The 24,958-nt window shown below is 41.0% G+C and overlaps 2 protein-coding genes across 5 annotated transcripts in view; one reads left to right on the top strand and one right to left on the bottom strand.

Annotated features, from left to right (window-relative positions):
* Positions 1-22,380, bottom strand: LOC133616028 (uncharacterized). 4 transcript variants are annotated; one of them, XM_061975027.1, is made up of 10 exons: positions 21,971-22,380; positions 18,328-18,601; positions 13,523-13,619; positions 13,272-13,446; positions 11,889-12,034; positions 9,795-9,971; positions 6,550-6,666; positions 6,391-6,477; positions 634-781; positions 28-547 (listed from the first exon to the last, which is right to left on the bottom strand). In XM_061975027.1, exons 2-10 carry the CDS (start codon positions 18,339-18,341, stop codon positions 528-530), a joined length of 981 nt encoding a protein of 326 aa, XP_061831011.1. In that variant the 5' UTR covers positions 18,342-18,601; positions 21,971-22,380; the 3' UTR covers positions 28-527. The 4 variants fall into 4 exon arrangements, with proteins under 4 accessions (XP_061831028.1, XP_061831019.1, XP_061831011.1 ...); XM_061975035.2 differs by lacking the exon at positions 21,971-22,380 and having other exon boundaries at positions 11-547; positions 634-769; positions 18,328-19,388; XM_061975016.2 differs by lacking the exon at positions 21,971-22,380 and having other exon boundaries at positions 18,328-19,380.
* LOC133616019 (solute carrier family 35 member E2A-like) overlaps positions 21,456-24,958 on the top strand; it is a 17,671-nt gene continuing 14,168 nt past the window's right edge. The window contains exons 1-2 of the mRNA XM_061975004.1: positions 21,456-21,738; positions 21,987-22,388. Coding sequence (XP_061830988.1) covers positions 22,121-22,388 — 268 coding nt within the window. The 5' untranslated portion in view covers positions 21,456-21,738; positions 21,987-22,120. The remainder of the gene's footprint in view (positions 21,739-21,986; positions 22,389-24,958) is intronic.

Genomic DNA, 24,958 nt, shown 5'->3' on the forward strand with positions numbered 1-24,958 from the left:
AAAAAATGAAATGCAGAAAGGTAAAACTTTGCTAAAATAATTATAAGAACATTTAAATGTTAGATTTTTATATTAATATTGGGAATGTATTTAAAAAAATAAGTGCAATTAAAATGTAAATGAAATATATAAATACATTCCTCAAATGTTATTCATGGAAAGATTTGTAATTTAATTTAAATGTTTATATTTCTTATATATTTTTTAAATTACAAAAAGTATAGTGCATGGATGTTAAAAAAAAACATTTAAATTCCAACATTAATAAGTGCAGAATCATTGAGAAAATTGAAGTGCAAAATTAAAACCAAAAATATTAAGTCCAAAAATTTTTTTTTCCAAAAGTCCTAATCACATGAATTAGTGGAAGAATAAGATGAACGTTGGGAAAAAATTAAGACAAAAAACAAAAGCCTTAAAAAGTTTTCTGCAGTAGCGGAAGAGTTTTGTTAGTTTTTACATTAAAAAAAAGTGATCCATGCTCAGGTCTTCATGTGCAGCTGTGACCTTTGACCCCTGGCATCTTATCACTGGCTGCCTGCAAACACTGCAAAGAAGAAGTGTTTATTCCCCAAACACCACTTGAAGAGTATTCCTCACTTTGACACCATCGTCATTCTTTGAAGCACTCACTTCTTTCTCGGAGGCCTTGACCAAAGCTGCGAACCAGCCTGACGAGGCTCCACAGCAGAAGCACTTTAATGAGCAGAGAGACGACGCCTCCGGTGACAGCAGCCGCCTCCAGCGTGTACGACGTGTCCTCCTGCCACTGCACCACCAGCTGACAATGTGTAGCTCATTAACATTGATTGATTGAAGCTTTTATTAGTAGATTGCACAGTACAGTACATATTCTGTACAATTGACCACTAAATGGTAACACCCCAATAAGTTTTTCAACTCGTTTAAGTCGGGGGTCCACTTAAATTGATTCATGATACAGATATATACTATCATCATAATACAGTCATCACACAAGATAATCATCAGTGTATCGTACAATCTCCGTTTCCATATGAGTTGAGAAATTGTGTTAGATGTAAATATAAACGGAATACAATGATTTGCAAATCATTTTCAACCCATATTCAGTTGAATATGCTACAAAGACAACATATTTGATGTTCAAACTGATAAAAAATTATTTTTTTTGCAAATAATCATTAACTTTAGAATTTGATGCCAGCAACACGTGACAAAGAAGTTGGGAAAGGTGGCAATAAATACTGATAAAGTTGAGGAATGCTCATCAAACACTTATTTGGAACATCCCACAGGTGAACAGGCAAATTGGGAACAGGTGGGTGCCATGATTGGGTATAAAAGTAGATTCCATGAAATGCTCAGTCATTCACAAACAAGGATGGGGCGAGGGTCACCACTTTGTCAACAAATGCGTGAGCAAATTGTTGAACAGTTTAAGAAAAACCTTTCTCAACCAGCTATTGCAAGGAATTTAGGGATTTCACCATCTACGGTCCGTAATATCATCAAAGGGGTCAGAGAATCTGGAGAAATCACTGCACGTAAGCAGCTAAGCCCGTGACCTTCGATCCCTCAGGCTGTACTGCCTCAACAAGTGACATCAGTGTGTAAAGGATATCACCACATGGGCTCAGGAACACTTCAAAAACCTACTGTCAGTAACTACAGTTGGTCGCTACATCTGCAAGTGCAAGTTAAAACTCTCCTATGCAAGGCGAAAACCGTTGATCAACAACACCCAGAAACGCCGTTGGCTTCACTGGGCCTGAGCTCATCTAAGATGGACTGATACAAAGTGGAAAAGTGTTCTGTGGTCTGACGAGTCCACATTTCAAATTGTTTTTGGAAACTATGGACGTCGTGTCCTCCAGACCAAAGAGGAAAAGAACCATCTGGATGTTATAGGCGCAAAGTTGAAAAGCCAGCATCTGTGATGGTATGGGTGTGTATTAGTGCCCAAGACATGGGTAACCTACACATCTGTGAAGGCACCATTAATGCTGAAAGGTACATACAGCTTTTGGAGCAACATATGTTGCCAAACCCAGCAACGTTACCATGGACGCCCCTGCTTATTTCAGCAAGACAATGCCAAGCCACGTGTTACATCAACGTGGCTTCATAGTAAAAGAGTGCGGGTACTAGATTGGCCTGCCTGTAGTCCAGACCTGTCTCCCATTGAAAATGTGTGGCGCATTATGAAGCCTAAAATAGCACAACGGAGACCCCCGGACTGTTGAACAACTTAAGCTGTACATCAAGCAAGAATGGGAAAGAATTCCACCTGAGAAGCTTAAAAAATGTGTCTCCTCAGTTCCCAAACGTTTACTGAGTGTTGTTAAAAGGAAAGGCCATGTAACACAGTGGTGAACATGCCCTTTCCCAACTACTTTGGCACGTGTTGCAGCCATGAAATTCTAAGTTAATTATTATTTGCAAAAAAAAAAAAAAGTTTATGAGTTTGAACATCAAATATCTTGTCTTTGTAGTGCATTCAACTGAATATGGGTTGAAAAGGATTTGCAAATCATTGTATTCAGTTTATATTTACATCTAACACAATTTCCCAACTCATATAGAAACGGGGTTTGTACATTGAATTATTTACATTATTTACAATCCGGGGTGTGGAGGGGGGGGGGGGGGGTTAGGTTTGGTTGATATCAACACTTCAGTCATCACCAATTGCATCATCAGAGAAATGGACATTGGAACAGTGTAGGACTGACTTGGTAGGATATGTACAGCAAGTAGTGGTCATAGAGAGAGATAGAAAGCATAAGAATAAGTATCTACAATTGATTATTTACAATCTGGGGAGGTGGGATATGGAAGGGAGGGTGTTAGTTTAGGGTTGTAGTTGCCTGGAGGTGTTCTTTTAGTGCGGTTTTGAAGGAGGATAGAGATGCCCTTTCTTTTACACCTGTTGGGAGTGCATTCCACATTGATGTGGCATAAAAGGAGAATAAGTTAAGACCTTTGTTAGATCGGAATCTGGGTTTAACGTGGTTAGTGGAGCTCCCCCTGGTGTTGTGGTTATGGCGGTCATTTACGTTAAGGAAGTAGTTTGACATGTACTTCGGTATCAGGGAGGTGTAGCGGATTTTATAGACTAGGCTCAGTGCAAGTTGTTTTACTCTGTCCTCCACCCTGAGCCAGCCCACTTTGGAGAAGTGGGTAGGAGTGAGGTGTGATCTGGGGTGGAGGTCTAGAAGTAACCCGACCAGCTTGTTCTGGGATGTTTGGAGTCTAGATTTGAGGGTTTATGAACACACGCTCACTGGCTGGAATTCATTATTAAAAGTACAGTGCGGTGAAACCTCGATTTACAAACTTAATCAGTTGTTGAACTGGGGCCGTAAACTGGAAAGTGTAAATAGTGAAGCATATTTTTCCATAAGAAACAATGGAAACGTGAATAATGGATTGCAGCCTCGACAAAAGTCCATATTTTAGGTTTAGTTTGTACTGTAGAGTGTATCAAACCAACATATATCTTTCTTATAAATTATGACTAAAAAAAGTAATTAAAAAAAAAAATCAAAATTTTAAACATGTTTTTTGTTTTTTATGATCAAAAATTGCTCACTTTCCAAAGAAAAATGTTTTATTGTATATTATATATTTTTTAATCCATTGTTTTATTACCATATTTTCCGCACTATAAGGCGCACCTTCAATGAATGGCCTATTTTAAAACTTAGTTCATTTATAAGGCGCACCTTCAATGAATGGCCTATTTTAAAACTTAGTTCATATATAAGGCGCACCTTCAATGAATGGCCTATTTTAAAACTTAGTTCATTTATAAGGCGCACCTTCAATGAATGGCCTATTTTAAAACTTAGTTCATATATAAGGCGCACCTTCAATGAATGGCCTATTTTAAAACTTAGGCCATTCATTGAAGGTGCGCCTTATATATGTACTATATATAAAATATATGCACTATATATAAAATATATGAACTAAGTTTTAAAATAGTTCATATATAAGGCGCACCTTCAATGAATGGCCTATTTTAAAACTTAGTTCATATATAAGGCGCACCTTCAATGAATGGCCTATTTTAAAACTTAGTTCATATATAAGGCGCACCTTCAATGAATGGCCTATTTTAAAACTCAGTTCATATATAAGGCGCACCGCATTATAAGGCGCATAGAATAGGCACTACAGTAGAGGCTGGGGTTGCGAGACCTGTTGTGGCTCAATATCGGTCCATATATAAGGCGCACCGGATTATAAGGCGCACTGTCAGCTTTTGAGAAAATTGGAGGTTTTTAGGTGCGCCTTATAGTGCAGAAAATACGGTACTTATTTTCAAAATTTGAAACATGTTTTTATGAGTAATAATTTTTTTTTTTAAATGCTCAATTTCTAGAGAAAAACATGTATCTTCATATTTGGATTTAAAAAAAAGATTTTCATAAGAACAAAATTTATCAAATATATGCCCGCGACCCCAAAAGAGACAAGCGGTAGAAAATAGATGGATGGATGTTTTTTTTGTTTTAAAAAGAACAAACAACTCATACCCATTTTTCAAATTTTGAAAAATTTGTTTTATGATTAAAAATCGAAAATTGCTCGCTGTCCGATGGGGGAAGAATTAAGACTTTTAAAAAACGTATTGAGACACAAGCAGTAGAAAATGGATGGATGATTTTGTCAGGAACACAAACTATCAATTTTGTGTTTTTATTGTAAACACAATAAAAAATAATCTGGTCACAGTGCAATGAATAATAGTGTATGTAGGCTATCACCAAATACATTTTCAATGGGAGACAGGTCTGGACTACAGGCAGGCCAGTCTAGTACCCGCACTCTTTTACTATGAAGCCACGTTGATGTAACACGTGGCTTGGCATTGTCTTGCTGAAATAAGCAGGGGCGTCCATGGTAACGTTGCTTGGATGGCAACATATGTTGCTCCAAAACCTGTATGTACCTTTCAGCATTAATGGCGCCTTCACAGATGTGTAAATTACCCATGTCTTGGGCACTAATACACCCCCATACCATCACAGATGCTGGCTTTTACACTTTGCGCCTATAACAATCCGTACGTGAAACAATTTGAAATGTGGACTCGTCAGACCACAGAACACTTTTCCACTTTGTATCAGTCCATCTTAGATGAGCTCAGGCCCAGCGAAGCCGACGGCGTTTCTGGGTGTTGTTGATAAACGGTTTTCGCCTTGCATAGGAGAGTTTTAACTTGCACTTACAGATGTAGCGACCAACTGTAGTTACTGACAGTGGGTTTCTGAAGTGTTCCTGAGCCCATGTGGTGATATCCTTTACACACTGATGTCGCTTGTTGATGCAGTACAGCCTGAGGGATCGAAGGTCACGGGCTTAGCTGCTTACGTGCAGTGATTTCTCCAGATTCTCTGAACCCTTTGATGATATTACGGACCGTAGATGGTGAAATTCTTAAATACCTTGCAATAGCTGGTTGAGAAAGGTTTTTCTTAAACTGTTCAACAATTTGCTGACACATTTGTTGACAAAGTGGTGACACTACGGTACTTATTTTCAAAATTTGAAACATGTTTTTATGAGTAATAATTAAAAAAAAAAAAAGCTCACTTTCCAGAGTAAAACATGTATCTTCAGATTTGGATTTCAAAAAAAAAATTTCATAAGAACAAAATTTATAAAATATATGCCCGCGACCCCAAAAGAGACAAGCGGTAGAAAATGGATGGATGGATGTTTTTTTTTTTGTTTTAAAAAGAACATAAAACTCATACCCATTTTTCAAATTTTGAAAAATGTGTTTTATGATTAAAAATCGAAAATTGCTCGCTGTCTGATGGGGGAAGAATTAGACTTTTAAAAACGTATAGAGGCACAAGCAGTAGAAAATGGATGGATGATTTTGTCAGGAACACAAACTATCAATTTTGTGTTTTTATTGTAAACACAATAAAAAATAATCTGGTCACAGTGCAATGAATAATAGTGTATGTGGGATATCACCAAATACTGTAAATATCAAAATGATATATCAATTGTATTTTATATTAATCAATCAATCAATCAATCAATGTTTATTTATATAGCCCTAAATCACAAGTGTCTCAAAGGGCTGCACAAGCCACAACGACATCCTCGGTACAAAGCCCACATAAGGGCAAGGAAAAACTCACCCCAGTGGGACGTCGATGTGAATGACTATGAGAAACCTTGGAGAGGACCGCATATGTGGGTAACATATGTTGGTATTGGTAATATATATTATATATCAATATCACATTTGTCCTTTTACTTATTTGATTTTTTTTTTTTCTGATTAAAAAATAGAACAAATGATGATTGACAATGTTAACAATGTCGCTCATCATAGCGCTAACACTGACGCTGCACCTGACAAGGTCGCTGAGGTGATCTCACCGTGTAAACGAGGAAGACGAAGAAGGCCACTTGAGGAAGGTTCAGTGTCATGAAGATCCACACCAGGACTTTGGACTCCTTCAACACCTTCAGGACACACATCAAATACAATGTAGTGCAGTGCAATATTATTCACTTTAATAGTGACGTCATACTTACTGCAGCTGCTCCGACAGCGGCGGTCAGGCAGGCCCAGACCACGCCCACTCCCAGGAGGACGCCATTGCGGGTGGACAAGGTGGAGTCCCACGTTGTGACGAGGACACACAGACACAACTGCAACAACACAATGAGATGAGTATGTCATGTACGTGTCGTACGTGATACGTGTGTGTGTGTGTGTGTGAAGGTCAGTCATGGGGAAAAAAGGCAATGTAAATATTACAAACCCCGTTTCCATATGAGTTGGGAAATTGTGTTAGATGTAAATATAAACGGAATACAATGATTTGCAAATCATTTTCAACCCATATTCAGTTGAATATGCTACAAAGACAACATATTTGATGTTCAAACTCAAACTTTTTTTTTTTTTTTGCAAATAATAATTAACTTAGAATTTCATGGCTGCAACACGTGCCAAAGTAGTTGGGAAAGGGCATGTTCACCACTGTGTTACATGGCCTTTCCTTTTAACAACACTCAGTAAACGTTTGGGAACTGAGGAGACACATTTTTGAAGCTTCTCAGGTGGAATTCTTTCCCATTCTTGCTTGATGTACAGCTTAAGTTGTTCAACAGTCCGGGGGTCTCCGTTGTGGTATTTTAGGCTTCATAATGCGCCACACATTTTCAATGGGAGACAGGTCTGGACTGCAGGCAGGCCAGTCTAGTACCCGCACTCTTTTACTATGAAGCCACGTTAGATGAGCTCGGGCCCAGCGAAGCCGGCGGCATTTCTGGGTGTTGTTGATGAATGGCTTTGGCTTTGCATAGTAGAGTTTTAACTTGCACTTGCAGATGTAGCGACAAACTGTAGTTACTGACAGTGTTTTTCTGAAGTGTTCCTGAGCCCATGTGGTGATATCCTTTACACACTGATGTCGCTTGTTGATGCAGTACAGCCTGAGGGATCGAAGGTCACGGGCTTAGCTGCTTACGTGCAGTGATTTCTCCAGATTCTCTGAACCTTTTGATACTACAGATGGTGAAATCCCTAAATTCCTTGCAATGGCTGGTTGAGAAAGGTTGTTCTTAAACTGTTGGACAATTTGCTCACGCATTTGTTGACAAAGTGGTGACCCTCGCCCCATCCTTGTTTGTGAACGACTGAGCATTTCATGGAATCTACTTTTATACCCAATCATGGCACCCACCTGTTCCCAATTTGCCTGTTCACCTGTGGGATGTTCCAAATAAGTGTTTGATGAGCATTCCTCAACTTTCTCAGTCTTTTTTGCCACTTGTGCCATCTTTTTTGAAACATGTTGCAGGCATCAAATTCCAAATGAGCTAATATTTGCAAAAAATAACAAGTTTACTATTGTAAAGAACATTGTATTGTTTGTATTTACACAACGTGCCAACTTCACTGGTTTCGTATATATATATATATATATATATATATATATATACAGATACATAAATATATATATATATTTCTATATATATATATAGATATATTTCTATATATGTATATATATATATATATATCTTGATATATATATATGTATATATCTACACACACACATATATATGTATATATCTACACACACATATATATATACAGTATATATATATATATATATATTTCTATATATATATAGATATATTTCTATATATGTATATATATATATATGTATATATATATATATATATGTATATATCTACACACACACACATATATATATATATATATATATATGTATATATCTACACACACATATATATACAGTATATATATATATATATATATATACTGTGTGTATATATATATATCTTGATATATATGTATATATCTACACACATGTATATACTGTTTGTGTATATATATATATATATAGTTATATATATATATATATATATCTACACACAATATATATACATACACACACACATATATATATATATGTATGTACATATATATGTATATATATGTGTGTAGATATATATATATACATACACACACACACACATATATATATGTATATACATATATATATATGTATATGTATATATATATATATATATGTGTGTGTATATGTATATATATATATATATATATAAAATCCCCTGATGAGCAGGGAAACCTGCGAAACAGGGTTGTAGGGATGATATAGCCTCTGTGTTTTTTCTTGACCTAACGTATATTCCGCTCTACCCCGGTATTGAGCACTGTATAACGGATAAACCACAGAAACCTCGACTATATATATATATATATATATATATATATATATATATATATATATATATAATCCCACAAGGGAAAATAATAATACAACTTTTAACAAAGTTTGAATATGTATTTTCTTCTAGTCTTGTTAAATTTTAACGTTGACTTTCTTTTGTCTTTTTTTAATCCGTCATAATATTAAGCTTTTATTCTCTTAAAATATCAATATTTTTCTCTGAATGTAGGAGCCTAAATGCTGTTTAAGTTCATTTACATTTTTATGGAAGGTGTTTTATGTTTATTCAGCCAAAATGGGACTATTTACTTTATTTGCATGCTTAGAATAATTATTACATTTGTCTAAATAGTTTGATGACGTAACTGCGTAAATTGCATATATGGCGGAAGGATTTGTGTGGTTGGTGAGTTTTTGGACAGAGTGCATTATGGGTAAAGGCAGTCAGGTGCGGGGGAATTGAGCCACAGTTTTTTGACCTCACTCTTACTTTTTCTTAGTCTTGCTTTTTCTAACACCTACTGTAACAAACTCTCTTTATTTTGCCATTCATTTGTTCCCACATCGTTATTGTTTTACGTTTTTGAATTATTAAGTAAACTATACAAAACGAAGAGGAGCGTCTGGAGTTTGTTTGTTGTTGCCGCAGCCAAGCGGAGCAGGAGAAAGTAGAGGAGCGTCAAGCTAAAGGCTTAATTAGGAATCTACACTGAATGTTGACGTTTTACTCACACAAAATTAGAATTTTTATTATATAGTTATACTAAAATGATATAGTATTATATAGTATATAGTTTTCAAAATAATTTTATTTTGAGAACCCAAAAATTCTTACATTACTGCAGTATTATTAGAATTTTTTCTCGTGATAAGATGACTTATTGAAGTGAGTATTTGTTCTTGCAAAGTTTTGACGCTCTTCTCATAGAACGCCAGTCAGAGTTGAAGTCACCTTACTCCATTCAGGAGGTTTACCAACTGGAACGACCTGTTCTTGTATGTTTGCACGCTGACGGGGAGCGTTGTAAACGGAAGGCAAAAAGGCGCACCGACCTGTGCTTGCAGGTCAAAGGTCACCATGGAGAAGCAGAGGTTCAGCACAAAGTACTGCTCTTGGAGGCTCTCCAAGGCCCCGCCCACACGGAAGGCCATGGTGTTTGGTCTTCGGATGAGCAGCGTGGTGCAGAAGATGTGGACCAGGCCCACGCTCATAATGCACACAAAGCGCACCTGACACACACACATAAACACACACAATCGTCTCAAGGTCGAGAATCTTTGTAAGTATTTGAACATCAGCCAACAGATGAATGCACGGAAGTTGGCAAGCTTGAACATATTTGATTACAATCCAAGCAGTGGCACAGTGAACACATGATAATTACCTTTAATAACCTACAAACCCTGTTTCCATATGAGTTGGGAAATTGTGTTAGATGTAAATATAAACAGAATACAATGATTTGCAAATCCTTTTCAACCCATATTCAGTTCAATGCACTACAAAGACAAGATATTTGATGTTCAAACTTAGAATTTCATGGCTGCAACACGTGCCAAAGGGCATGTTCACCACTGTGTTACATGGCCTTTCCTTTTAACAAAACTCAGTAAACGTTTGGGAACTGAGGAGACACATTTTTGAAGCTTTTCAGGTGGAATTCTTTACCATTCTTGCTTGATGTACAGCTTAAGTTGTTCAACAGTCCGGGGGTCTCCGTTGTGGTATTTTAGGCTTCATAATGCGCCACACATTTTCAATGGGAGACAGGTCTGGACTACAGGCAGGCCAGTCTAGTACCCGCACTCTTTTACTATGAAGCCACGATGATGTAACACGTGGCTTGGCATTGTCTTGCTGAAATAAGCAGGGGCGTCCATGGTAACGTTGCTTGGATGGCAACATATGTTGCTCCAAAACCTGTATGTACCTTTCAGCATTAATGGCGCCTTCACAGATGTGTAAGTTACCCATGTCTTGGGCACTAATACACCCCCATACCATCACAGATGCTGGCTTTTACACTTTACGCCTATAACAATCCGTACGTGAAACAATTTGAAATGTGGACTCATCAGACCACAGAACACTTTTCCACTTTGTATCAGTCCATCTTAGATGAGCTCAGGCCCAGCGAAGCCGACGGCGTTTCTGGGTGTTGTTGATAAACGGTTTTCGCCTTGCATAGGAGAGTTTCAACTTGCACTTACAGATGTAGCGACCAACTGTAGTTACTGACAGTGGGTTTCTGAAGTGTTCCTGAGCCCATGTGGTGATATCCTTTACACACTGATGTCGCTTGTTGATGCAGTACAGCCTGAGGGATCGAAGGTCACGGGCTTAGCTGCTTACGTGCAGTGATTTCTCCAGATTCTCTGAACCCTTTGATGATATTACAGACCGTAGATGGTGAAATCCTTAAATTCCTTGGAATAGCTGGTTGAGAAAGGTTTTTCTTAAACTGTTCAACAATTTGCTGATGCAATTGTTGACAAAGTGGTGACCCTCGCCCCATCCTTGTTTGTGAATGACTGAGCATTTCATGGAATCTACTTTTATACCCAATCATGGCACCCACCTGTTCCCAATTTGCCTGTTCACCTGTGGGATGTTCCAAATAAGTGTTTGATGAGCATTCCTCAACTTTATCAGTATTTATTGCCACCTTTTCCAACTTCTTTGTCACGTGTTGTTGGCATCAAATTCTAAAGTTAATGATTATTTGCAAAAAAAAAATGTTTTTGCATTTTCTGAAATTGAAAAATGTTTTGTATTTTTTATTTTTTTTTAATTGTTAAGTGTTGTAGTTTCTTGTTCATTTGTTTTATGAAATGGTAAGTTGTTTTTATGTTTTCTGTCATTGTAGTTTGTTTCATGAAATATTGTTTTTCACTTCCAGGCCACCGTATGAATGGCATTTGGCGTGTATACGTCATACGCAAAGGAACAAATTGTTTGGAAATATTATTCAAGGACTTTTTTTCTGTCTGGTGACTCATAAATACAATAATATGTAATCCGAACTATCAAAAACCATGATATTGTTCAATAACATCGCTTTTCATGGTTTAACAAATTAACACATGCCATTTGCTGCACATGCACTGTGCATCTCTGTCCACAAGAGGGCGATCTACTGCACATACCAGCAGCTTCATCCTGTCCTCGGAGTCCAGCACACAGAAGTTGACCAGGGACCGAAGCATGACCACCAGCACACTCAGCACAAACTTGACCAGCTCTTGTCTGTTGTCCTGGAGAACCCCTCGGCTGATGTAGTACACACAGAACACTGCACAGGTGGGACACACACAGCAGGGGGCGCTCTTTATCAGCTGTCTCTACATTAAGGCTACTTATATAGCTACCTAGGGCTATTTACGTTGTTGCTATCCTTCTTTGTGTGGACATTGTTGATTGTACTTTGTGGGCGCCGTAAGTTTTTGCTGTCGTCCAGCATTCTGTTTTTGTTTACTTTGTAGTCAGTTCACTTTTACTTTTGTTTTGCATGGCCATTGCCTTTTCCTTTCCCTTTCGTTCATTTTTGGTTTAAGCATTACATACCTCTTTACCTGCACGCTGCCTCCCGCTGTGGTCTGCATATTGGGATCACTACAAACCATCCTCGTCTCACCCGACACATTCCGACTTTTACAAACCTGCTGCCACCTACTGACAGAGTATTACATGGTTACCCTGCCGAGTTTTACACCGCACAGACAATAAGCAACGGCACATTATTTGCAGATTATAATTATTGGTTTGCAAAAAATATTTTTGGGACCAATTAGGTGTAGTTGCATAATTTCCCACGGCACACCAGACAATATCTCACAGCACACTAGTGTGCCGCGTCACAGTGGTTGAAAAACACTGACCTAGGGGACGTAAACATGCATGTTAGCGATTTTTAGCGACCGAGTCCCTTTGGGACAGAGGACCCTATTGTATTTCTAGCGTTTTATTATTATACCGCCGCCTCTTTGAGCTGTAATTTGACCCCAAAACTCACCAAATTGGACACACACATCAGGACTGGCGAAAATTGCGATCTAATCAAAAAACCAAACCCCAAAAATCAAAATTGCGCTCTCACTTAGACCTATATTTCATACACTGACAACCCCCAGCAAAAATCAACAGGAAGTTTGCAATTCCCCCTTCAAAACAAAAGTTGTGTAAAAACAGTCACCTTTTTTCAAACATTATCTCCTCTGAGCGCGTTTGTCGTGTCGGCTTCAAATTAGCACAGGGGAGAGATTGAACCCTTCTGGTTAAAAGTTGATGAAAGAGTTTTAATTACTGCTCCGGTTTGGATTTTATGAGCCCTCAAAGTCGGTGCCGTCCATCGCTGCTTGCAGCTTTATTTAACGTTATTTTCTGTTCTGGTTTGCAGATTATTGGTAAAATGGATAAAAGTTGTGGAAAAAGTGATGCATCACATGACTACAAAAAAAAACGTCCACTCAGGACAACCGGTGCAACCGTCGACTTCCTAAAAATGGCCTCTACTTGTTGGAGCGCCTCACATATTCCAATGAGCTGGATGAGAGAGACGGTCAAGTTGTCCTCGTCCGAGGCGGCCGTGCCCGTGTGCTGCTTGTAGACGCTGGACACGGTGAGGCCCAGCAGCGCCAGTAGAGACGCTACGGTCAAGCAGAAGTAGGACTTGAGCGGGCACGACAGCTCCGACCAGCGCTTGATCTGCCAAAAAGAAAAAAAGAAGAAGTTTGATCAGCACAGGAGAGGAGGAAATGGATGAGAGTGTTCCTTTTGGTACCGGTCCACATGGCGTCGGTATCAGTTCCTGGTGTCTTGGCCTCAGATTCGGAGACAGAAGATCTGATCCCTCGCGTGACTGATTGTACAGCAATGGACTGAAAAATGTACAAAGACACGTTATTTTACATTTTTTAAATACATTAAACTAGCGGGTTTTAAAGTATTCCAGGGTTGTCCAACCTCACGAGTTTATCAATAAGGAATCTGGGTGTTTTCGAGTTAATTTTAAATATCACACTATCTGCTTGCTGCAAATGTGCCGCCCTTTTATGGACAACGTAGGTAAATCAGGTCAATGACCATGAATTGAGTATGGACGTGAACACGGCACAACATTTACTTATATGGCACAATCCAAACAACCTTCCCTACAAAAAGTCAACACACATGAACACAAAAAGCAAAACCTGCTCACTGAACTTTGTGGATATATTTTTTTAAACGGTCCAAGCAACATAAAAAAAAAAAAAAAAATCAAAATTAACCACATTTAAATACATTGCAATGCATCATGGGAAAAATGCAAAACACTCCACACGAATCCATGTTTGCCGCATTTTAGCTGCATGATATTTCTGATAGATTACAAAACTTTAAGGTGGTCGTCACGGAAGTAAACAAGATAGGAGTCAAACTTTCACATACCCTTATTCGCTTATATTCATCATAAATTATATATCCATTATAGACTTAGACTAACTTTAATGATCCACAAGGTAAATTGTTCCACACAGTAGCTCAGTTACAAAGGATTGAAAGTGTAAGGATGGAAAGGATAATGCAGGTATAAAATGTACCGCAGTAGCAATATAAAATATAACATAAATGTAATATTTACATGATATATGTACAGTATATGATATATACTGATATATTATATTATATGTTTATATCATATATAGAATATATAACAGATACCATGTACAATATTAAAGTATATGTAACAGCTGCAGCATAAAATAGAGAGTAGATTATATTATATTAATATAATATGTACACATTAGAGATGCGCGGTTTGCGGGCACAACCGCGGAGTCCGCGGATTATCCACGGATCGGGCGGATGAAATTTAAAAACATTAGATTTTATCCGCGGGTCGGGTCGGGCGGTTGAAAAAAAAAAAAAAAGATTTTAAATCGATTCAGGCGGGTGGCAGTTAAACCAATTCGGAAATATATATACATAGTTAAATGTTGTTACCCACATACGAAAAACGAGTAGGCACCTGCAGCATATGCCACAACAGAAGAAAAAAAAAAGAAGAGATGGACACTTTTACGGAGCGGAGAAGGGACGCCTCGCCAGGGTCCGGGACCGAGGCCCCTTCCCCCGAGAGGGCCCTACCGGGAGCCGTAGCTGAGGCGATCCGCGAGAAGGGCCCGACGCACGTCCAGGGTCACCACCGCACCGACACCCCGCCTCGTCCGCCTTTGCCGCGGCCGGCGTCACGCGCAGCAGGTAAGCAGCTTACCTGCCCGCCACCCCTGTGGCCGGGGGCTCGTAACAGGGGTCACTCCGCGCGCTCCGCCCGCGCAGCTTACCTGCCCGCCACCCCTGTTGCCGGGGGAGCGTAACAGGGGTCACTACGCGCGCAGTGCGCTCACGAAAGGGGTGGGGCTCACCCTGGTTGATATAGACAGCAGGACGGTGGCCATGTAAGTCGGAACCCGCTAAGGAGTGTGTAACAACCCACCTGCCGAATCAACTAGCCCTGAAAATGGATGGCGCTGGAGCGTCGGGCCCATACCCGACCGTCGCCGGCAGCGAGACGCGCTTGGAGGTGCGCTCAGCGCGGCTCCCATATGATTGCGCACTGGTGTGCGTCTGGGCCGTGACAGCGTGGCACGCGAATGTCTGTGCTGCATTGGATCAGTCTCCTTTCTTTAACAGGCAAAAGCTTTATAACCTCACTAATGCCTTGCATCGTCTATATTAGATATATAACAACGGGCGGGTGCGGGCGGATGCGGTTCTGGTCAAATGTTACATCGGGTGGATGGCGGATGGTTGACGACTTTCTGATGCGGTTGCGGATGAAATAATTGCCTATCCGCGCATCTCTAGTACACATATAAATATATATCCATCCATCCATCTTCTTCCGCTTATCCGAGGTCGGGTCACGGGGGCAGCAGCCTAAGCAGGGAAGCCCAGACTTCCCTCTCCCCAGCCACTTCGTCCAGCTCTTCCTGTGGGACCTCGAGGCGTTCCCAGGCCAGCCTGGAGACATAGTCTTCCCAACGTGTCCTGGGTCTTCCCCGCGGCCTCCTACCGGTCGGACGTGCCCTAAACACCTCCCTAGGGAGGCGTTCGGGTGGCATCCTGACCAGATGCCCAATCCACCTCATCTGGCTCCTCTCGATGTGGAGGAGCAGCGGCTTTACTTTGAGCTCCCCCCAGATGGCAGAGCTTCTCACCCTATCTCTAAGGGAGAGCCCCGCCACCCGGCGGAGGAAACTCATTTCGGCCGCTTGTACCCGTGATCTTGTCTTTTCGGTCATAACCCAAAGCTCATGACCATAGGTGAGGATGGGAACGTAGATCGACCGGTAGATTGAGAGCTTTGCCTTCCGGCTCAGCTGCTTCTTCACCACAACGGATCGATACAGCGTCCGCATTACTGAAGACGCCGCACCGATCCGCCTGTCGATCTCACGATCCACTCTTCCCCCACTCGTGAACAAGACTCCGAGGTACTTGAACTCCTCCACTTGGGGCAAGATCTCCTCCCCAACCCGGAGATGGCACTCCACCCTTTTCCGGGCGAGAACCATGGACTCGGACTTGGAGGTGCTGATTCTCATCCCAGTCGCTTCACACTCGGCTGCGAACCGATCCAGTGAGAGCTGAAGATCCTGGCCAGATGAAGCCATCAGGACCAAATCATCTGCAAAAAGCAGAGACCTAATCCTGCAGCCACCAAACCAGATACCCTCAACACCTTGACTGCGCCTAGAAATTCTGTCCATAAAAGTTATGAACAGAATCGGTGACAAAGGGCAGCCTTGGCGGAGTTCAACCCTCACTGGAAACGTGTCCGACTTACTGCCGGCAATGCGGACCAAGCTCTGGCACTGAGCATACAGGGAGCGGACAGCCACAATCAAACAGTCCGATACCCCATACTCTCTGAGCACTCCCCACAGGACTTCCCGAGGGACACGGTCAAATGCCTTCTCCAAGTCCACAAAGCACATGTAGACTGGTTAGGCAAACTCCCATGCACCCTCAAGGACCCTGCCGAGAGTATAGAGCTGGTCCACAGTTCCACGACCAGGACGAAAACCACACTGTTCCTCCTGAATCCGAGGTTCGACTATCCGGCGTAGCCTCCTCTCCAGTACACCTGAATAGACCTTACCGGGAAGGCTGAGGAGTGTGATCCCACGATAGTTAGAACACACCCTCCGGGTCCCCTTCTTAAAGAGAGGAACCACCACCCCGGTCTGCCAATCCACAATATATAGGCTATATATATTGTTACTTTACATGCAGTCTGCTTTCGGCCCCCGGCCAATTTTTTTTTAGCCCGGTGCGACGCCCGAATCAAAGAGTTTGGACACCCCTGAAATACACTATGCATTTTCAGAGGAGGTGAAGCAGCTTGAAAAATTTTTAGGGAAAAAAACGGTGGGTGCGGTCGTGGGGACACCCTGGGATTTTCATCATTTTTGTTCTACGGTTTACTTTTCATCTTAGAACGCTACACAAGCCTGCAGCTAGGTGGTAGCCGTGCTCCATCTAATCATCAGGCTCCATGCACACTTACCCAGTAGAAGTAGTAAGCATGCAGCAAGGAACTCACGTGTGCAGAAGTCACCATTGCAAAGAGACGGAGACGTTGTACGGCTAAATAAATAAATATTATCAATTAAGTTCTTAATTGTAATTCAATTCAGGAGGGGGTCATGGAAAATGTCTGTCACGTGCAGTAAATATAGTAAGTTACAACCGTGCCCCAACTTAAGAGTGTTTTGAGATAAGAGTTGACTCTTGGCTAACTGAAGTCGCAAGCAAACAGTGATGTTGACTGGGGAACTCCTGAATAGATAGAGGGACGCGGGAGCTGTACCTTATAGGGCGAGACTGTGACTAAGTGTGCAGCTCCATGCGTTCTCCTCATGAGCTAAATTGAACTCTGTCTCAGCATTATTCCTTGCTTCTTGTCTGTTTAATAGATGTCATCAGTGTTTGAACCTGACAATAAGTCCACTCTCCAAGGCCAATTCTGTACAGTATTTCTACATTATTCATAAAACTACTGTGGTTGTTGTTTGGTTTTTGAATCAATTTAAGTGGACCCCGACTTAAACAAGTTGAAAAACTTATTCGGGTGTTACCATTTAGTGGTCAATTGTACGGAATATGTACTTCACTGTGCAATCTACTAATAAAAGTTTCAATCAATCACTCAATCAAACCATATTTATCTTCTAAAAAGCATGCTGCATGTCTTATTTGTGGTGTTTGGGGGACCAAACTCCAATTAAATTGAGTTTGACTAAAATCAGTGGGAGATGTTGATTTAAGATACGAGTAAAGCTCGTGAGTTGAGGTACTTTTGTACTATGTAAACTTGTGGTAAATCAAGTAGTAGTTTTAGTACACCACTCCCAAACCACAGTAATAGCATAGTTAAATTAGTACTTCGCATTTTTATAAACTCGGGATGAATATTTTAGATGTTATGTCATTATAGATGTGTTGTGTATGTAATAGAGAGCTGATAAATACAACAGTTGACAGGGTAGCTACTCGGCCACCGTAGTCACAAATAAACGTGATATTGAGCTCATTACTTACCTTGTCTCGTCCATTTCCACGAGCAACGTGAATGTTTATCAAATTCTACATTGTTCATTTTCTTGTTTTCACGAAACATGGAAAAGTTGTCAGCTCTCCAGCCATCTCAACGGTTGTGGGAAGTGCTCTCCTTCTCTTTTTTTACGGGTAGGCCGTAAAATGTGTGCGTAACACCGCCACCACCTGGTGGGCAAGTGTCATTAACGCTCCATACTATTGGGTGGGTCGACGCCTTCCAGTCCAGCCATGTTGCTTTCAGGGAATGTAGGATTTCCTGGACTCACGCAGTAGGTTGAGTGACATTTTCGACACGGCGATATTCCATCAGGGACATGTAAATACAAGATAGTGAGATTGTTGTATTATATAACCTCAACGCAAATAGATTCAGATAATTTGTGGTGTACACTAATAAAGGGAATATATATTTTTTATATTAATTTTGTGATTGAAACAAACCCAACCATTTATTTTAATTTAATGTTAATGTATTTATTTATTTGAATTAGGACGATGCATATTCATCAACATAGAGCAACAGTGTAAATATGCCGGAGTTAGCACAATAGCTAATCAGAATCAGAATAGTTATATTGCCATTGTTTGAGAATTGGTTCACAAACTAGGAATGTTTCCGTTGTCCTAAGGCAGGTTAATAGAGTAAACATGCAACAGAATACATAAATCACAAAACAGCAGAGGTGGGACCAAGTCATTGTTTTGCAAGTCACAAGTAAGTCTCAAGTCTTTGCCCTCAAGTCTGAGTCAAGTCCCGAGTCTAGGCAAGCCCCGAGTCAAGTCCAAAGTCAAGACTGGAAAGTCTCAAGTCAAGTCCTAAATCCTGCATTTTGAGTTTCGAGTCCTTTCAAGTCCTTTTAACCACAGACTAATATATTAACACAGATTGTGTATGCTTTTCAAACGCTGTATTTATTTATTAAAACAAGTGCATTTTAAATTGCAGGAAAGAAAATTGTGCTGACATTGCACTTTATAATAGCACTATTAACCAGTCATTTTAAACATTAACTCATTCCTTTACAGAACAAACACATTGAAAAATAAAGTGCAAATGTACTTATTTGTACAAAAGTGTTAACATTGAAAAAACATGACATATACGTGAACATAACAAAAAATTTGTACTTTTTATATGTCAGGGCCCTATAAAAAAAAACCAAAAAGTGAATGCACTGCATAGGTGAGGGTAAGCTGCTTACGTACGCAGTGAGAGACGTGGCATCACAAGCGGGCTTTTTAAAGTGGTCAGACTTCTGATTGTAACACTGACCGGAATGTTGAATGACCTTGGAGGGGGACCAGTCATGCTCGCTCACCGAGCAGCTGATTGGAGTGTGGCACGGCAGAGGCGATGAACAGGGAGAGAGGCAAAAGACCAAATTAGCCAAGAGTCTGTCAGTCATTTGTGCACGATGGGGGCGTAGTATGATGCCACCATGGCTGAAAACTCGCTCCACTGGAGCACTGGAGGCAGGCACTGCCAAGACTCTCATGGCCACTCGGAACAGTGAAGGAAGAGTCTTCATGTTCAATGCCCAGAACAAAAGGGGGGAGAGAGTTTTTTTGGGTTGGTGCACTACTTTTAAGTGTATCTTGTCTTTTTTATGTTGATTTAATTAAAAAAAGAAAAAAAAGAAAAAAAATATTTCTTGTGCGGCCCGATACCAATCGATCCACGGACCAGTACCGGGCCGCGGCCCGGTGGTTGGGGACCACTGAGGTAAACAACCAACAGTATGTCAGAAAGCTAGCTAAAACGGTACACATATTCATAATATAGTACCCGGTATACATTTTAACTGACCTTTATTTTACTATTTGTGTCTTTTTTTAGGTGGCTAAAATACGCGGTGCTGCTGACCGCCGTCTAACGTTACGTGTGATATATTGACTAACGTAACCCTGCTTAAAAAAAATCCCTGAACAAAAAGTATGAATAAGGTAGTGAACTGCAACAGATTCCCGTGTTTGCAATAACGTTATAACGTTAGCAGTGAGTTTACAGCCTCACTGATTTAACTACACAGCAAATAAAAGTCACGTTACTTAGCCAATAAACGTTATCTTACATTCAAAACTTACCGTTCTTTGTGCAACTTCAAATGCCGGACGAAGTTGGAAGTTGATGCGTTGCCTCTCCATCAGTAATTTTCGAACCGCATGTGTTGCATACTGCAAACCGTTTTGTGTTGACCACCTCGTAATTTTTATACCCAAACGAAAGTATTTTAGGTATCATTTTTTGTTCACTGGCGTGTGGTTTGGACATGTCTTCTTCGTTGGTTGTCCTGCAATTTGATTGGATGAATGCTGTGTGATGAAAACAAAGTAGATCTAATTTGATTGGCTGTTGTACTGAGAGCACACCAGCTGACACACGCAACGCTGATAGACAAGTACACAATGAAAAATACGGAGCGCTCCCGAATAACTTTTTCATCTTTGGGTTTTGGGGAAAGTAGCAAGTCATGTCAAGTCATGTCAATTCAAAAGGCTCAAGTCCAAGTGAAGTCACAAGTCATTGATGTTAAAGTCTAAGTCGAGTTGCAAGTCTTTTTACATTTTGTCAAGTCGAGTCTATAAAGTCATCAAATTCATGACTCGAGTCTGACTCGAGTCCAAGTCATGTGACTCGAGCCCACACCTCTGCAAAACAGTACACATTACATGCATACCATAAGCACAGACCATGGACAAAAAAAAAAACAACAATTACAATTAAATAAAACAAACAACAAATAAAACAAAAAAACGTGAATAATCTAATTATGCGTGCATGTCTGATTAGTTTTCAACCACTATTGTTCTGTCGGAACGTTAGCAATTTCAAAACTACAGGAGATTTTGAACGTTACTCGTAACTCATTGGGTCAAATTGGTCAAGTTGGTCAAGTTTTGACAGTTTTTCCTGAAGCACAAAATATTTGTTTAAAAAAATAAAATACACACATAGTCAATTCACGTCGATTAAAAAACGACAATTAAAGATAGTATGTCACCTCTTCAAGTTAATTTCTATTTAGACAAAGCACATCCAAAACTTACACTGGAATTCGACAAAAATGACCAATAATTTTGACGCTGATATTTTACTTTGAAAGCGTTCATATTTTGCCACAGAACAATGAGCTTGACGTCGTTAACAGCCACGTCCAAAAGTCAGACTCTCTGATAAGACTCTCCGGGGCAGATTAGAATCTGGTTATTGTGTCACAGTATTCCCTCTCATGCCATGAAAACCGACGTGAAAGCTCGACTGGCCTTTCGTCTCCACACCTTTGCACCCCACGTTACCGTGAACAGCCGCTAGCTAACGCCAACGTGCAACTTCCTGCTTCTGTTACCGTCCGTGGGAGGTCCACACACTGTCACCTACTGTAGCGGTTCGCGGTAAGATTCCATTCTTCCCTGTTTCTTTTCATAACATAATGTCATTTTATCTTATCAGTGAACTCTGATCAATGTTTACAATGTTTAGACTGCAGTAGATGTGTCGCAATGATTAGGCTTTGATGAACAGTAAACAGTCGCTTTGCAAACCTAAAATGTGCTCATTTGTAATATATGTATATGGCTGTGGTGCAAATAACATTGTAGCATTAACTTCCTGACTTGTGTTTACCTTTGTTGGGTTGCAGGTGCTGCATAGATACCTGAAAGCCTCAAGAACATCAGAAGATGCCTTAGTCACACAACCCCTGCTTCAGACCATTTTGCCTATTTCCTGTCAGGCCCCCCAATCCCCACCAAGGGGTCCAGGGCAGCAGGGGCCATGCCGGGCAGCAGGGACTCGCTGTGGCGACTTCTGGTCCCGCTTCGTATCCGTCAGGAGCGAGTGGTGTTGGCTCGCAGCGAGAGCCTGCCAAGCGACCAGGTGCTGAAGATCACGGTCACGGAGACCACCGTGATCAAGGCCGGCTCCGGGGTCTTGAATCGCCGCTCCCTCGCCTACCTGGGCCTCTGGTATTTCTTCAGCTTCTGCACCCTCTTCCTCAACAAGTACATCTTGTCGCTGCTGGAGGGGCAGCCGAGCATGCTGGGTAAGGATAGCACAAGTAGAGATGTCCGATAATGGCTTTTTTGCCGATATTGTACAACTCTTAATTACCGATTCCGATATCAACCGATACTGATATATACCGTCGTGGAATTAACACATTATTATGCCTAATTTTGTTGTAAAGCCTCGCTGGATGCATTAAACAATGTAACAAGGTTTTCCAAAATAAATCAACTCAAGTTATGGAAAAAAATGCCAACATGGCACTGCCATGTTTATTATTGAGGTGGGGGGGGCATTGCAGGGGGTGTATATTGTAGCGTCCCAGAAGAGTTAGTGTCCTGCAAGGGGTTCTGGGCTCTTCCAGTGCCTCTTCCGGAAATCTCCCGGGGCTAACATTCTCCGATTTTTACCCGGATAACAATATTGAGGGCGTGCCGTGATGGCACTGCCTTTAACGTCCTCTACAACATGTCGTCGCGTCCGCTTTTACACCATGCTATCTGCGTGCCGGCCCGGTCACATGTAGTATGTGGCCTCTGCACGTTAGTGACTGCAAGGTATACAGGTAAAAGCCAGTAAATTAGAATATTTTGAAAAACTTGATTTATTTCAGTAATTGCATTCAAAAGGTGTAACTTGTACATTATATTTATTCATTGCACACAGACTGATGCATTCAAATGTTTATTTCATTTAATTTTGATGATTTGAAGTGGCAACAAATGAAAATCCAAAATTCCGTGTGTCACAAAATTAGAATATTACTTAAGGCTAATACAAAAAAGGGATTTTTAGAAATGTTGGCCAACTGAAAAGTATGAAAATGAAAAATATGAGCATGTACAATACTCAATACTTGGTTGGAGCTCCTTTTGCCTCAATTACTGCGTTAATGCGGCGTGGCATGGAGTCGATGAGTTTCTGGCACTGCTCAGGTGTTATGAGAGCCCAGGTTGCTCTGATAGTGGCCTTCAACTCTTCTGCGTTTTTGGGTCTGGCATTCTGCATCTTCCTTTTCACAATACCCCACAGATTTTCTATGGGGCTAAGGTCAGGGGAGTTGGCGGGCCAATTTAGAACAGAAATACCATGGTCCGTAAACCAGGCACGGGTAGATTTTGCGCTGTGTGCAGGCGCCAAGTCCTGTTGGAACTTGAAATCTCCATCTCCATAGAGCAGGTCAGCAGCAGGAAGCATGAAGTGCTCTAAAACTTGCTGGTAGACGGCTGCGTTGACCCTGGATCTCAGGAAACAGAGTAGACCGACACCAGCAAATGACATGGCACCCCAAACCATCACTGATGGTGGAAACTTTACACTAGACTTCAGGCAACGTGGATCATGTGCCTCTCCTGTCTTCCTCCAGACTCTGGGACCTCGATTTCCAAAGGAAATGCAAAATTTGCATGGTTGGGTGATGGTTTGGGGTGCCATGTCATCTGCTGGTGTCGGTCCACTCTGTTTCCTGAGATCCAGGGTCAACGCAGCCGTCTACCAGCAAGTTTTAGAGCACTTCATGCTTCCTGCTGCTGACCTGCTCTATGGAGATGGAGATTTCAAGTTCCAACAGGACTTGGCGCCTGCACACAGCGCAAAATCTACCCGTGCCTGGTTTACGGACTATGGTATTTCTGTTCTAAATTGGCCCGCCAACTCCCCTGACCTTAGCCCCATAGAAAATCTGTGGGGTATTGTGAAAAGGAAGATGCAGAATGCCAGACCCAAAAACGCAGAAGAGTTGAAGGCCACTATCAGAGCAACCTGGGCTCTCATAACACCTGAGCTTTGCCAGAAACTCATCGACTCCATGCCACGCCGCATTAACGCAGTAATTGAGGCAAAAGGAGCTCCAACCAAGTATTGAGTATTGTACATGCTCATATTTTTCATTTTCATACTTTTCAGTTGGCCAACATTTCTAAAAATCCCTTTTTTGTATTAGCCTTAAGTAATATTCTAATTTTGTGACACACGGAATTTTGGATTTTCATTTGTTGCCACTTCAAATCATCAAAATTAAATGAAATAAACATTTGAATGCATCAGTCTGTGTGCAATGAATAAATATAATGTACAAGTTACACCTTTTGAATGCAATTACTGAAATAAATCAAGTTTTTCAAAATATTCTAATTTACTGGCTTTTACCTGTACTTGGTCAACAGCCATGCAGGTTACTCTGAGGGTTGTGATATAAACAACTTTAACACTCTTACTAATATGCGCCACACTCTGAACCCACACCAAACAAGAATGACAAACACATTTCGGGAGAACATCCGCACTGTAACACAACATAAACACAACAGAACAAATACCCAGAATCCCATGCATCCCTAACTCTTCCGCGCTACATTATACACCCCCGCTGCCACCAAACCCTGCCCCCCCCCCAACCCCGCCCACCTCAACCGACGGTGCGGATGTTCTCCCGAAATGTGTTTGTCATTCTTGTTTTGTGTGGGTTCACAGTGTGGCGCATATTAGTAAGAGTGTTAAAGTTGTTTAAACGGGCACCCTCAGTGTGACCTGTATTGCTGTTGAACAAGTATGCCCTGCAGTCACTTATGTGTGTCTGCAGAAGCCGCATACAACATGTGACTGGGC

This window comes from Nerophis lumbriciformis, linkage group LG01 (genome assembly GCF_033978685.3).
Source record: "Nerophis lumbriciformis linkage group LG01, RoL_Nlum_v2.1, whole genome shotgun sequence".
Lineage (NCBI taxonomy): Eukaryota > Metazoa > Chordata > Actinopteri > Syngnathiformes > Syngnathidae > Nerophis > Nerophis lumbriciformis.